The following is a 12,170-nucleotide window of genomic DNA, read 5'->3' as shown; positions in this document are numbered from 1 at the left end:
TAACATTTAGCAAAATATGAGATTGTTAATATTTTCTCCAATTTTCGGAAAACGTGCAAATGTCACTGAATAGCTTCATAGAAGGTGTATTCCGGTCTTCCCGTGTGTTGTTTGTTGCATCGTGCAATGGGATTGTATCTTTTCCGTCTTTTATAAAATAAATGTTCATTAATATTTTGTACGTAGCCTTGACCGTGTATTCACAAATACCATGAATGGGTTTAACAACGTAAAAAACCCAGGAATCAATGCAGCTGATATGAATGTGTGGCACTTGGAGTGTGCAGACGATGCGGTTTCTTGGTCAGTCAGGAGCCGTGCAGCTGTTTGAGGTCTTAGACATAGGGGCCAGAACACTGGGATCTTATGGTGCAAGCTTTGCGAATACAAAGTTTATGGAAGTACAAATTGGGCTCCTATAGTAGTAGGTCTCAAGTCCTGGAAGGAGGAAAGAGGTTGAGGTGGTAGAACATGCGAGTCTCAACAGGGGAGAGCCTTGAGATGTCACTTGAAGGTGGATGGTGCTTGGGCCCTGGGAATGTGCAGTGGCATAGAGTTCCAGATGGGTGCTGGTGCAGCTACGGCGAAACGCTGGTCAGCCAGGACAGCCCTGACTGGATTAAGAATGTCACCTGGTTTTGTTTTTTTTAACACTGAGATCATTTTGCATGCCACTGTAGTATCATTCATTTTCTGGAGCTGGACACAGCAGTGCCCATGCTTCTGTCTTGACTGATTGAACTCTTGTTTGCCCACCTGTTAAGTGTTCTGGATTCCACAGAGATACCCATATACATAAGACTATGAAAGACAGCACTGCAATATGGTGAAAGATATGCCAAGAAGGATGCTGATAAGTTAACCATTTTCATTAAATTATACCTTTAATTAATACAAAAATCACAATCGGCTAGTTAGTTGGTAGTTTGGAGGTGTTTTCCAACCAGCTCCAAGAATGTTGATGCTGGTACAACTCCTCACTGTGTGGCTGTTAAGGGGTTTCATTGGCAGATACGCTGGTGTACTGTTAACTTTGGTTGACAATTTACACCAAAATATTAATTAGTGTCGTCATGCATGAATACAGAATAGGGGAGAGTTTAAAGTGCCGTAACGTATCTGGTTTTACTGACCTGCTCCCCACTTCTATAAATATTTCACTGGCATCCACTACAGTAAGTGTATCCCTGATGCTCAATTTAGAGCTGAACAGCACGTTATGTGCAACATACAGTGCTGTGTGCTGGGATAAACAATCTGTATCGTGATCTTTACTCACTCTTTCCAGTGTTTTTAATAATTCGTTCTATCCCCAAAATTGCCTAAGTGATGACTTCTTTAAATGGGGTTTTATCTGTTTGTATCGTTCTCGGTGATCTGTGTATATAATGGATGGTTATCTACTCACAAATAAGTCGATAACATCTGGTGCAAATATATGGATATATTCACTAATAACATTGCGATACGAGTTCATGCCTTCTAAAGGAGCTATATTATAATAACTGGCATTTTGGTCGTCCGTGATATCTATGGTGTAGACACTTTGTTCTCATGAATGACCAGATAAACCTGTTATTAACGTTATGAATTGTATTATATCCAGCCTTGGGATTCTCGAAAACGATACGGACACATTGTAACCTCTCGGCCAATTTGAGTGGCAGTCTTGTGGACGATAATGCGTGTTGGGTGGTGGGGGAGGGGGTGGCAGTTGGAGGAAGTGGTCTAATTTTAGGGAGTGGCCAAATAATTCTGTCTGGAATGGCCAACGTGTGCTACCTTACGTGTTTCTACTCTCGTCGGGGGCAGACAATGGGACGAGGATTCCTGAGGGAGTTAATGCCTCTCCTGGGCTTGCACTACATTCCCTCCTACATGATTGACCATAAAAGGTACTTTTAAACCTGAGTAACCGGCAGTGACAGAAAATAAATAAACAAACGCCCTTTAAATTTCCATGCTGCCGGGCACCTCGTGACTCAGTCCCTCCTGGATGCCCAGAGGAGTGAGGTAGTTCCACGTGACTTCGGGTTTGGCAAGAGACGGAGTGTGAGTGAGTGTGTGTGCGCGTCTTCTGAGGGTGTCGAGTTTGGGAGCTCGTCCCCCCCCCGGCCCGCGTGGTGGGAGGAGTAAACCGAGAGGGGGGCGGCTGCTCGGGGGGGGGGGTGGCAGGGCGTGTTGCAGGCGCGGGACCCAGTGCGTCGTGCGCCCGCGTGGTCTCCGCAGCTCCCGTGAGTGCCTCCGTGCCTCTTGGACGACTTACTCACAGCTGCAGTACCTCTAGCGACTTCTAGCACACCGTATACGCCTCGTCAAGTGGGTCTGGCCTCTTCTTTGCGGTTACCACAGTGGCTTGAACGTCGCTCATCGTGGTAGGTGCTTTAAACCGAGTTTGTGGAAATGTCAGTTTCCGTATTAAAAACGTACTTTGTGCCATCTGTTACAATTCATAGTATATAATACGGTGTGACATTCAACCGGTACTTTTCATACACAATGTAATCTTTGAGAGTGTGACGTGAACTTTCGCAATGTGAAGAAGTTTAAACCATGTAAAGTTTAATATTTGATTTGCGAATTGTTTATTTTCTTAAAGTAGGTAATATAGGTAATATAATTGATGCTATTGTAATGATCTTTAGATGATAAAACTTGTTTGGCCTTTAATACAGAGCTTTGGTAATATGTAAGTGTTGAAAACGTTTGAATGTTTAAACGGTATCGTTTGTGGAGGGAGTAGAGCTGTGGGTGACGATATGCGAATGCAGGGGAAGTGTGCGCCAGAAGTTATCCGCCGCCACGAGGTGAACCTGACCTCGAGGGTTTTGGCTTGAGAGAGAATAGCAGCACTCTTGCCGTGCAGTGTGGACAGCTGTGAGCATCCACCGAAGAAGGAAAAGCAAAACATTGTAAAGTTACTTTCTTGGGTCGAGGAGTCTTGTGTCTGTAAACTTTATGCAGTCTCGATCAGTCATACTGATTAATATGAATAATATTTTTGCACGATAGTCTTGTGGAGCCTCGCCGTTGTAGTTTGTTTTGTAATGTGGTGTCATGCCTGGGATATGTTTTTTGTCTGTGTTTTGGCTACTTTCTCCTTATGATTCTATCAGTTTTAACAACTTTGTTTTCTCTTTAATTAAAATTACATTCCGGTTGTGGTTTTGTATCATTTCACTTGACACAGACATTTCCATGTATGTTTATATGTATCTAGAACTATATTCTTGGTTCTTTCGGTAAAGTCACGTAGAAGGGAAATAATAAAATAATAAAAATTTAATAATTCTCACGACGTTTCGGCCACAACGCAAGCAGCCGTCCTCGGGTGAAGACCAGGTCTGTCGGGGGAGAGCGTCTGAATGAAACACCACCACGCTTGGAGTGTATATTTAAGCTGGGTTGGAAGGGGTAGGGCGCCTTGACAAAATAATTTGCATATAAAGAGGAATTTAGCATATTTATGGGAAATGCAGGTATGTGATTAGTACTACTTGTGAAATGCGTAGAAGGTGGGCAGGGGGTTTCAAAGTCATATGCCCGTGCATTATGCTGGATTAGCAGCATCAAAGGGAGGGGATAGGGTAGTATTAATAAAGGGAAGGAATATTAATAGTATGTAGCTGCAGTAACTAAACAACCACGTAAAAAACTAAAGTATAAACTACATAGTATCATCAGTATACTAAATATACTCTCCAATAAGCTGAGCTACTAACAGTAAGTAATACATTACAATTCTATGTCGCAAAACATATAATATGCTTCCAGCTAAACTTTTTTCCCTTACATCACACGGGTCTACCCCGTACTATATGCTGCCATAGGCAAACCCAACATTAAATTATATACTGTATTACTATACGCCACCCTATACCTTAGAATAATACTTAGTGTAATATTACACTATGTATTATTATATCCACCCTACTGTATATCACACTGCTGTATATTCACTATACAATTACGATACTATATATTGCCTTATACACTGTATTAAACATTACAATTTTATACTATTAATTATTATACAATCTGCTATACACTATACCATTGACCGTCGAGTGAAATATCTAGAACTACTTTTGTACCATACGCAGCCAACCGTGCTAATCAGAGGTGCAGGGGAAGGACAACATACGGGTAGCTGGTAACGCAACCACCTTGTGTCAGAGACTGAAAGATGCTATCGCAAACCAACTGCTGAAGTCGCTTCCATGGAACCCTTGATCCTCTTTAGGAGACCACTTTGCTCTGCTTTGCACAACGGTCGTCATGTCAATCAAACTGAAATGTGTAAGACTACATTTAATGTGGTGTCAAAGTTTGTGCAGCCATTGGTGACAATGCCAAAATGTCAACTGTTCACCTGAGAACACTGCGGTTTCATCACGGACCTTGGCCCTGAATCAAACCCAGGACCTCAGCAGTGCCAGGTTCAGTACTCGAACCCTCGAGCCACCGGTCCACCCTGAGATTTAAACAATTTTGAGGGCCGCCCATGCAATAAAAAAGGTGATCTTTAAAGTAAACTTTGCCCTTGCATGCCAGACCTCTAAAAGAGAATGTAAATTCTATGTAAAGCCTTTGAATCTTCATCTTTAACCTTCGAACCGTAAAAATGTTAAGTATTGTAAGTGTTTTTTCTTACCTTCAAATGTAGGTATAAATTTGGTTGCACTCTGCTACATACAGTAAACTTCCAGCTATCTGGAATTCAAGTATCTGGAATTTTTTGACTGAGCCAGACCGTGTCTGGAAAAATTAAAAAAATTCAGTGAGCCAAAAATCCAGCCCACATTTAGACAATTCCAAACAGCCACCAGGCCGGCACTCTGGCGCGCACCCACAGCGCGCAGCCAACGTCATGAGTGTGACGACCAAAGTGTGCTGTGAGGTGTTGTGATGTACAGTGAGTGTTAATGTTAAGTTTACTAAACTGTATCATGAGTTTCGTTTTCTCAAAAGCTTAAGTGTTATACAAGGACACCCCTGTGGTCTTGTCAAAGGGATCAACACAGCTGCATTGCATTGGTGGTGAGTACAGAACTAGTGTGTGCAATAATATAAATCTTTGTTTACCTTAAGTGGCCTCATACACGCAGTGCACTCGCACTGGTCAGGATCGTTAAAGGTTAGTAGCTCTGACCAATGCTTCACTGTCTGCAGGGACCAGCGTGTTTGAGACCTGGCTAGCAGCGCCACTGGATAAGAGTTCTGATGTTGAGTTGGCGAGGGGTGGTGGTGGTGATGCTTGGGAAAGGGATGCGTGTTGATTATTTGTCATTTAATGGTTTTTGTAAATGTGTGTATCGTTATTTTTTTCCAGGATGAGCTCTTCATTCGTGGAAAACCTCATTGATTGGGGAGATTTGGATGAAATCAAAACAACTTCATCTGCCACTTTGGAGAAGACCGTTGCTGGAGCTTGTTTTTTAAAACCGTCCATTCTGAAGGCATCTCAAAAGGACAATTTATTTCCGTCCAAACCCAATAAGGTGATACTTGTTTCCTTTTTATCACGCAAGGTCAGGGACCCATTGATAATCGACCATAATAAATTACTTGGTCCAGGTGGGTATCTCATCATCCCCACATTACCCCTGTGTGTGTACCCCTCCCAAGCAGCACAAACCTACGTGTTATATAATTTTTAAATGTGTTCGCATCACGAGCCACGTTATTGTAAATGGTAGAGTAGATAAATAACACTCGGGTTTGTAAGCCAAATTGGCCAAATTATTGGGTCAAACGTCCAATTTATTGACAATTTCAACTGAATTCACATAACTGGGATATACGCTTTCACTTGTCACCTCATTGAAATGTCAGAATCGGTCTGGAAGGAGTTCTCCAGCTATACATGATGCCACTGCACCACGCTGCCACCCCAGTCTAGCAGTGATGTACGCGCAACAATCCTATGAAGTATTTTTTAAATTGTAATTCTTTAACTTTTAAGCTCAACTAAAACGATGTAAAGTTTTCTATTTACGATCGAGGTTAAGAGTTCGCCAGATTTGCAGCAATAGATTGAAAATATTGTTTTTACGTTTCCAAAGGATGGTTTCTGTTGTACGTGTGTTGTTAGGTATTGTCACACACTTTGTGATGGTATCCATTCAAAGTTGGGCCAGTCGTGACTCTTTAGAGATGATATTGTAAAGGGTGCTCGGGTGCCAAAGTATGTTTAAATTTTGTTTCACATGGAGTAGCTGAGGTGCTCTAATATTCTGGTCAAAATTGACAGTACAGCAGTTTCTTGATACTTCCAGTTTTGTAGGGTAGCTAAATAGGCTGTCAACGAATATACGCAAAAGTGCAGATTGCCGTTTTGGGATATTATTGGGAGGTGATACCAACTAATTTTTTTACATGCGTATTAGATCATTCGAGTTGATTTTGTTGAAATAGTTAGTATTGTCCTGCCAAAGGTTAGAATAATGCGAAATCTTGTCGCGGCAGTGGATTGTTTGTTCCTGTTGATGTTCCGAGGCCTCAGAAAGGACGGTCTTCATAACGTGCAATTAGATGAAGGGTCACACGCGTGTTGGTTACTTCCACAGTCACACGCGTGTCAGTTACTTCCACAGTCACACGCGTGTCAGTTACTTCCATGAGTTTACGATCAGAGGGGTGTGGTGGTGTGACAGCATTTGTGATGTCTTGTGTACACATGGCATCTTGTATGATATCGTTAATGACATCACCCTGTTGTGTCTTTAGTGTCATTGGAAGTATCTAATACTTACCAAGTCAAAGGTGAAATTTGGTGGAGAAGTATCCTGATCCAGTCGGGATGGCTGCCTTCTTTTAGAATGAATCGATACATTAAAATAAATGAATTATAAAAAATATACTTTTGCGTGATCAAAGAGTTTGTTAATTGATTAATAGTTCCACCTTCTCAGTTCCTTTCCTGTAAGAACATATTCCGTATGAAACACATCAATGGTTTTATAATTTGCCTGTCACTGATAGATCTTAAATTAGTACAGACACCAAATGAAAGTTTTGCTTTTGTTAAATTATGAACTGTGTTCTATTTTTTTCCCCACCCAAAACGTTTTCTCACAAAGACAAAAATGGGCAATGAAGAAAGTAGTCCGCAAAGTGAGGTAGGACGAGAGCACCCTGCTCACGGCTGCTTCTGCGTGGCGGTGTTCTTAACAAGCGAGATTGTCAGCGGTTGTGCGCTGCTGCTGTTGTTGAGGTTTCCTAATGCCTGCACGCCAGCTTCGTCTTACATTGCACATTAATGCTTGAAATCCTATTCCACATTTTCTTAATATCATCTAAAAAGTTACCGATGCATACAATTCGATAGCGTTTGTGCAGGTTACTTGGCTGAATAATGTTTGTTACCAGCACTTGCTTGTGTGGTTGCACCACTGGAGAATTCACATGTCGGTGCTTGATCGAGGTGGCCACTTTGGAAGCAGAAATACATTTTGTAACCCCTATCATTTACTTATTTGTAACACTTTCTTATTCGCTTCTTGTCAGTGTGCTTATTTTAGGGTTGCCGCAATATCAGGTTATACGATATTAAATTTCGCAATGTGTGATGATTCACGATCTCAGTTTACCTTGACTTTGTCATTTGTATTTTATGTCTTTATCATCTTGTTTTTGTGCTTTGTTCTAATTGATAAGAAATATGAAAAAATTGCCAAATCGTCATTCCCTGGCAGTTCACTTAATTGAAGCCTGCCATAAGTATTCTAATCATGATGGTAACTGCAATCTTTGATGCTTACAAAACACGTGCTGTCAGGAATAATATACAATCGACATTCTGTCAATTGTGTTATAATAAGGTAATTTAATGAGTAATATAATTTTTCGTAACTTTAATGTTAATTATTCTTTTAATCACATTTTTCTCAAATTTTTATGAAATTGCGATATTTAGCAAAATGGACAATACGATTATTGTGCGCATTCTATCGTACAATATAACCTAGGACTGTATCTTATGATACCGGCATAACATTGGCCCGTAGATGTATTGCTATATCACGGCAACCCTAGTATATATTTGCCGAGTTGCACGGTTGTATGTTGAACTTCTTTGGCACCTTGCATAGCCAACTGTGCTAATCGGAGGTCCAGGGGAAGGACAACAAACTAAACACAAAAAATCGGTTGCACAGTTAAAGTGTGAACACACTTTAATCTTCACAGGTAATTCTTGAATGGCTGCATTCTATGCCTGTCGCTTCCTTATCACTCTTGTTTTACCACTTACTAGCACAGCGTTTGTTCCTTTTGAACTTCGTATTTTGATACCTCTGAAAATGTCAGTCAACTCATCCATAATACAGGTTTTTTGGGGGGGTTAGCCATATTTGACTGTCTGCCTGATGATGGTAGTTGTAATTACTGGTGAAACGTCATACTCGGATTGTTATTGTTGTGTATTTGCTCTCCAACACACCAGTGTGCTGTACTTCGAATGAATTGGCATGTTCTGTTTACGTGACAAACCTTCCTAATTGGCTGTGGCGGGTGGTAGCGGGTTTAACACCACATTCATATTTATGCGATCTAACCCAAAAAAAACTATTTTATATGATATTGGTCGCGAAAGCCTACGTGTTAATCAGTCAACTCATTCTGACAATTTAGACGGTTTCCTCATCCGCACTGTGCTCGCATGCATCATTACAGGGCTTGACGAACTGCGCAACGCTGTAACTCGTTGCACCGCGCAAGTCCCAAATAAACTTGCTGAATTCAACGAGAGAGTTTATTCAAATCTGCTTTATTTTCCTTCGTGTCTTCCGTCGCTGGACACTTTGTATCGTAGCCCTTTGGACCCGTGCTCAGCAATGTCAAACAGTACCTCTCACATGTCTCTTCTAGCTCATCTGATTGCCACTTCTGTTTTCTCATATCTCAATGGATTGTCGATCATCTCATAGATTGTTTGAAATGCTTCCTATCTTTGATCAATCCTGAATACATATTCACCCTTTCTCGCTGTCTTCTATCCAAGCGTGTCTTTTACATCTCTGCATCTTTTTCGATTTAAAGCTTTCGTGACTGCAGGGATTCATATTCTTGGTGCTTTCTGTAAAGTCACGTAGAAGGGAAATAATAAAACATTATAAAATAAAATTCTCGCGACGTTTCGGCCACAACGCAAGCAGCCGGCTGCGAAACGTGAGAATTTTATTTTATCATGTTTTATTTTTATTATTTTATTATTTCCCTTCTACGTGACTTTACCGAAAGAACCAAGAATATCTCTGCATCTGTCACTTGTCTACGCCTCTTTTCCCACCACCGCTATTGCCTCTGCTCAAGCCACTATCTCTCTCTCTCGTGTACTTTTCATCTCCACATACCTGTCATCTATCTCTTTCCTCTCATCTTACTGCATCTGTCTGGTCCAAGTTGTTACTTTACTACATTTGCCCTAAGTCTACATCTCATCACTGTCACGTCTACATCTATCTTCTGTCATCTAATTACACGTCTGTCTGTCTATCTATCTCACATTAACATGTTCTCTTATCTCAGTACCACTGTCTCATCTCGCCACGGTGGCGAGATGAACTACCTCGCCTGGTATACAGGAGATCGTGGGTTCGATCCCAACCCTGACCCCTGCTGTATATTTGGAGTTTATATGTTCTCCCCGTAGTCGCGTGGATTCTTCTCCGGGTCCTCCAGTTTTTCCCTCCACTTTTATAAACATGCGTTTAGAGTATTTGGCTGCTATAAATTTCCACATGCTAAGCCACTTCGTTGAGCTATCATTTGTGGCCAGGTCGCTTCTGAAAAATATCTGTATAGCTGCTGAGTGGGTCTAACCTGGTAAAATAAAAATAGTTTATTAGTTTATTTTTCACATCTCACTTCTGCGTCTATCCTGTCTACACCTACTCCCATCTCACTACATCTGTACTTTGTCAATAGCTCTCATCTCACTTCATAAGTTTCTTTAGTTTATCCAGTAAAACCTCTCGGGGTCCTATTCGGATTAACTGGGATTTGGGGTACGCCGGGAAGGCTACTGAAAAGCAAATAAAAATGTGAACCCCCTCAAAAACCCTCTGATCACAGCACTGTTTGCGCGGTATACAGGCTGTAGAGCACCGTGGAAAAGCGCGATGTTCATCTTGTGCAGGCAATTGCCATCCGTGACCATTTAATACAGCATATTCGATTGGCGCGCAAGTGTACTATCAGTTGTAAAGTGCTCCACAATTGCTCCCCTGATATCCGTTGTATGGCGTTAGGTGAACATTGCACTCGTACACGACTCTCAGACTCTTAAACTGTACGGTGCACGTCATTTTAGAGGGGTTATTAAACAGTAAAACATAAAATAGTAAAAAAATGTGGTATTTATTTATTAACTAATCACATGTCAGTGAAATGTGTGAGGTGTGTATTACTTATAAATGAAATGTAACTTGTATAATTATTAATTGTGGTATGCTGGATGTCCCCTTTAAATGGAAACATTCTTTCCTTACTGAGTCTGGCTGTCAAAGTTTTACTGTATTTCTTATAGTCAATATATGTCTCACCACTTCTCTAACATTGTCTACATCTCTTAAGACTACTCTTTGGGTTTGATATAATGTCTGGCTGGATACCTAATTTAATTGTTTGGCATTTAAATGAATAGCAAAAAACGTGTTAAATGTACCCCATAAGTTTACCAAAACTATAAAATAGTAATTGTTGCTACATAGCGGGTGATCTAGGCCTTCCTCGTGACACAAGTTTATAGAAATTTGAGTTACTTTATTGAATGGTTTCTCGGGTGTACATGGTTGACGTGGTTATAACAATGTTTACATTTTACAACATGTGCACACGATACACCTAAATGAAATTGTGCACACGTGGGGGGCGGCTGCACTGAGTGCGCGTTTATCCCAACGCAGGTCACGTTTCAGACACCTCGACGCGACCCTGTCACCAAGAAGCCGCTGTCTCCAGCGGAAGGCGTGTGGGGAGGAGGCCTCCCCGTTGCCGCGCGCGAGGAGGAGACCCCTTCGTCCCCACTACAGCTCGTAGAGTCCAGCCCTGCGCCGCCGCCGCTGCTGCTGCTGGGGGCAGGGGGAGACCTTGCTGCGGTGCAAAGCACAGGAGCCGGGTAAGATCTCTCTCGGTGATGCTCGTGGGGCGATGACGTTGCCTCGGCGGTAGCACGTTTGCCGCTTGTCGTGGAGGTAGCGAGATGTTAACAACCTCGTTTGGTAGCAGGAGGTCGTGTGTTCGGTCCCGACGCTGTGATACCTGCTGTGTATTTGGAGTTTGCATGTCTCTCTCTTCCCACTTGCATGTATTTTTCTCTGGGTCCTCCGGTTTTCCCCTCCCATTCTAAAACATGCTTTTAGAGTATTTGGCTGCTATAAATGTCCACATTAGCCACTTTGTTGAGCTTTCATTTGTGCCCAGGCCACTTCTGAAAAAGAGCTATGCAGTTGAGTGGGCCTTACCTGGTATAAAAAATAAAAATAAAGTTTTAATTTAGGTTCACAGTTCAAATCGACCAGCTGCCCTAGTTAATACTAAGTCTGTTATAACTGCCAAAATACGTGCCGTCTGCTTCACAGTTGACATTAAAGATCCCATGATGTAATTCTCAAGAATAGGCCATTATGTGCTGGCGTCATGGTTCACATTTGAAAAATTACCAGCAAGTTTCTCAATTTGGATTATGCATAGCAATCATCCCTTGGACTGCAAACTCTTGGCTAAGGCCCTCCTGAAAAAACAGTTGCGAGGCTTTCCTGGGTAAGCAAGTGTGGTAATAAAAGAAAAAGAAAACACATCCTCAATATACCGGTTTTATTAACCAAATATAGTTGCACGATGTTGAAATTGTGGTTTAGTGCACAATTACATTTTTAAAAAATCATTGAATAGGACTGCAGATGATCCTTTCCCTGCTGTCGCTGCCACTCCTGTAAGAACTATATAATTGTAATCAGAACTATTTTTTTTTTCATTTTATTTTATATTCTATCTACGTGACTACCGAAAGAACCAAGAATATGAACTATATAATTACCCACAGTCCCAGAAATACTTAAGTACAATCACACGAAGCGTGCTGGCTGATTGCTGAGCAGTCTCCACCCCCCCGCCTAGCGAGGAGCAGCAGAGGGTGTCACCCGTGCAGCCAGCTGTGTCCATTA

At 41.7% G+C, this 12,170-nt stretch overlaps 1 protein-coding gene across 2 annotated transcripts in view; it reads left to right on the top strand.

The window, feature by feature from the left end:
- Positions 1 to 2,212: 2,212 nt before the first annotated feature.
- Positions 2,213 to 12,170, top strand: part of LOC133345682 (transforming acidic coiled-coil-containing protein 2-like) — a 51,501-nt gene continuing 41,543 nt past the window's right edge. For both annotated transcript variants that reach the window (XM_061556647.1, XM_061556644.1), the window contains exons 1-4: positions 2,213 to 2,375; positions 5,333 to 5,501; positions 7,083 to 7,121; positions 10,911 to 11,122. In XM_061556647.1, the coding sequence (XP_061412631.1) occupies positions 5,334 to 5,501; positions 7,083 to 7,121; positions 10,911 to 11,122 (419 nt within the window). In that variant the 5' untranslated portion in view covers positions 2,213 to 2,375; position 5,333. The remainder of the gene's footprint in view (positions 2,376 to 5,332; positions 5,502 to 7,082; positions 7,122 to 10,910; positions 11,123 to 12,170) is intronic.

This window comes from Lethenteron reissneri, chromosome 22 (genome assembly GCF_015708825.2).
Source record: "Lethenteron reissneri isolate LAM-NWPU_2019-01 chromosome 22, ASM1570882v1, whole genome shotgun sequence".
NCBI lineage: Eukaryota > Metazoa > Chordata > Hyperoartia > Petromyzontiformes > Petromyzontidae > Lethenteron > Lethenteron reissneri.
Note: the sequence above shows the minus strand (reverse complement) of the source record. Positions and strands in the feature narration are given on the sequence as shown.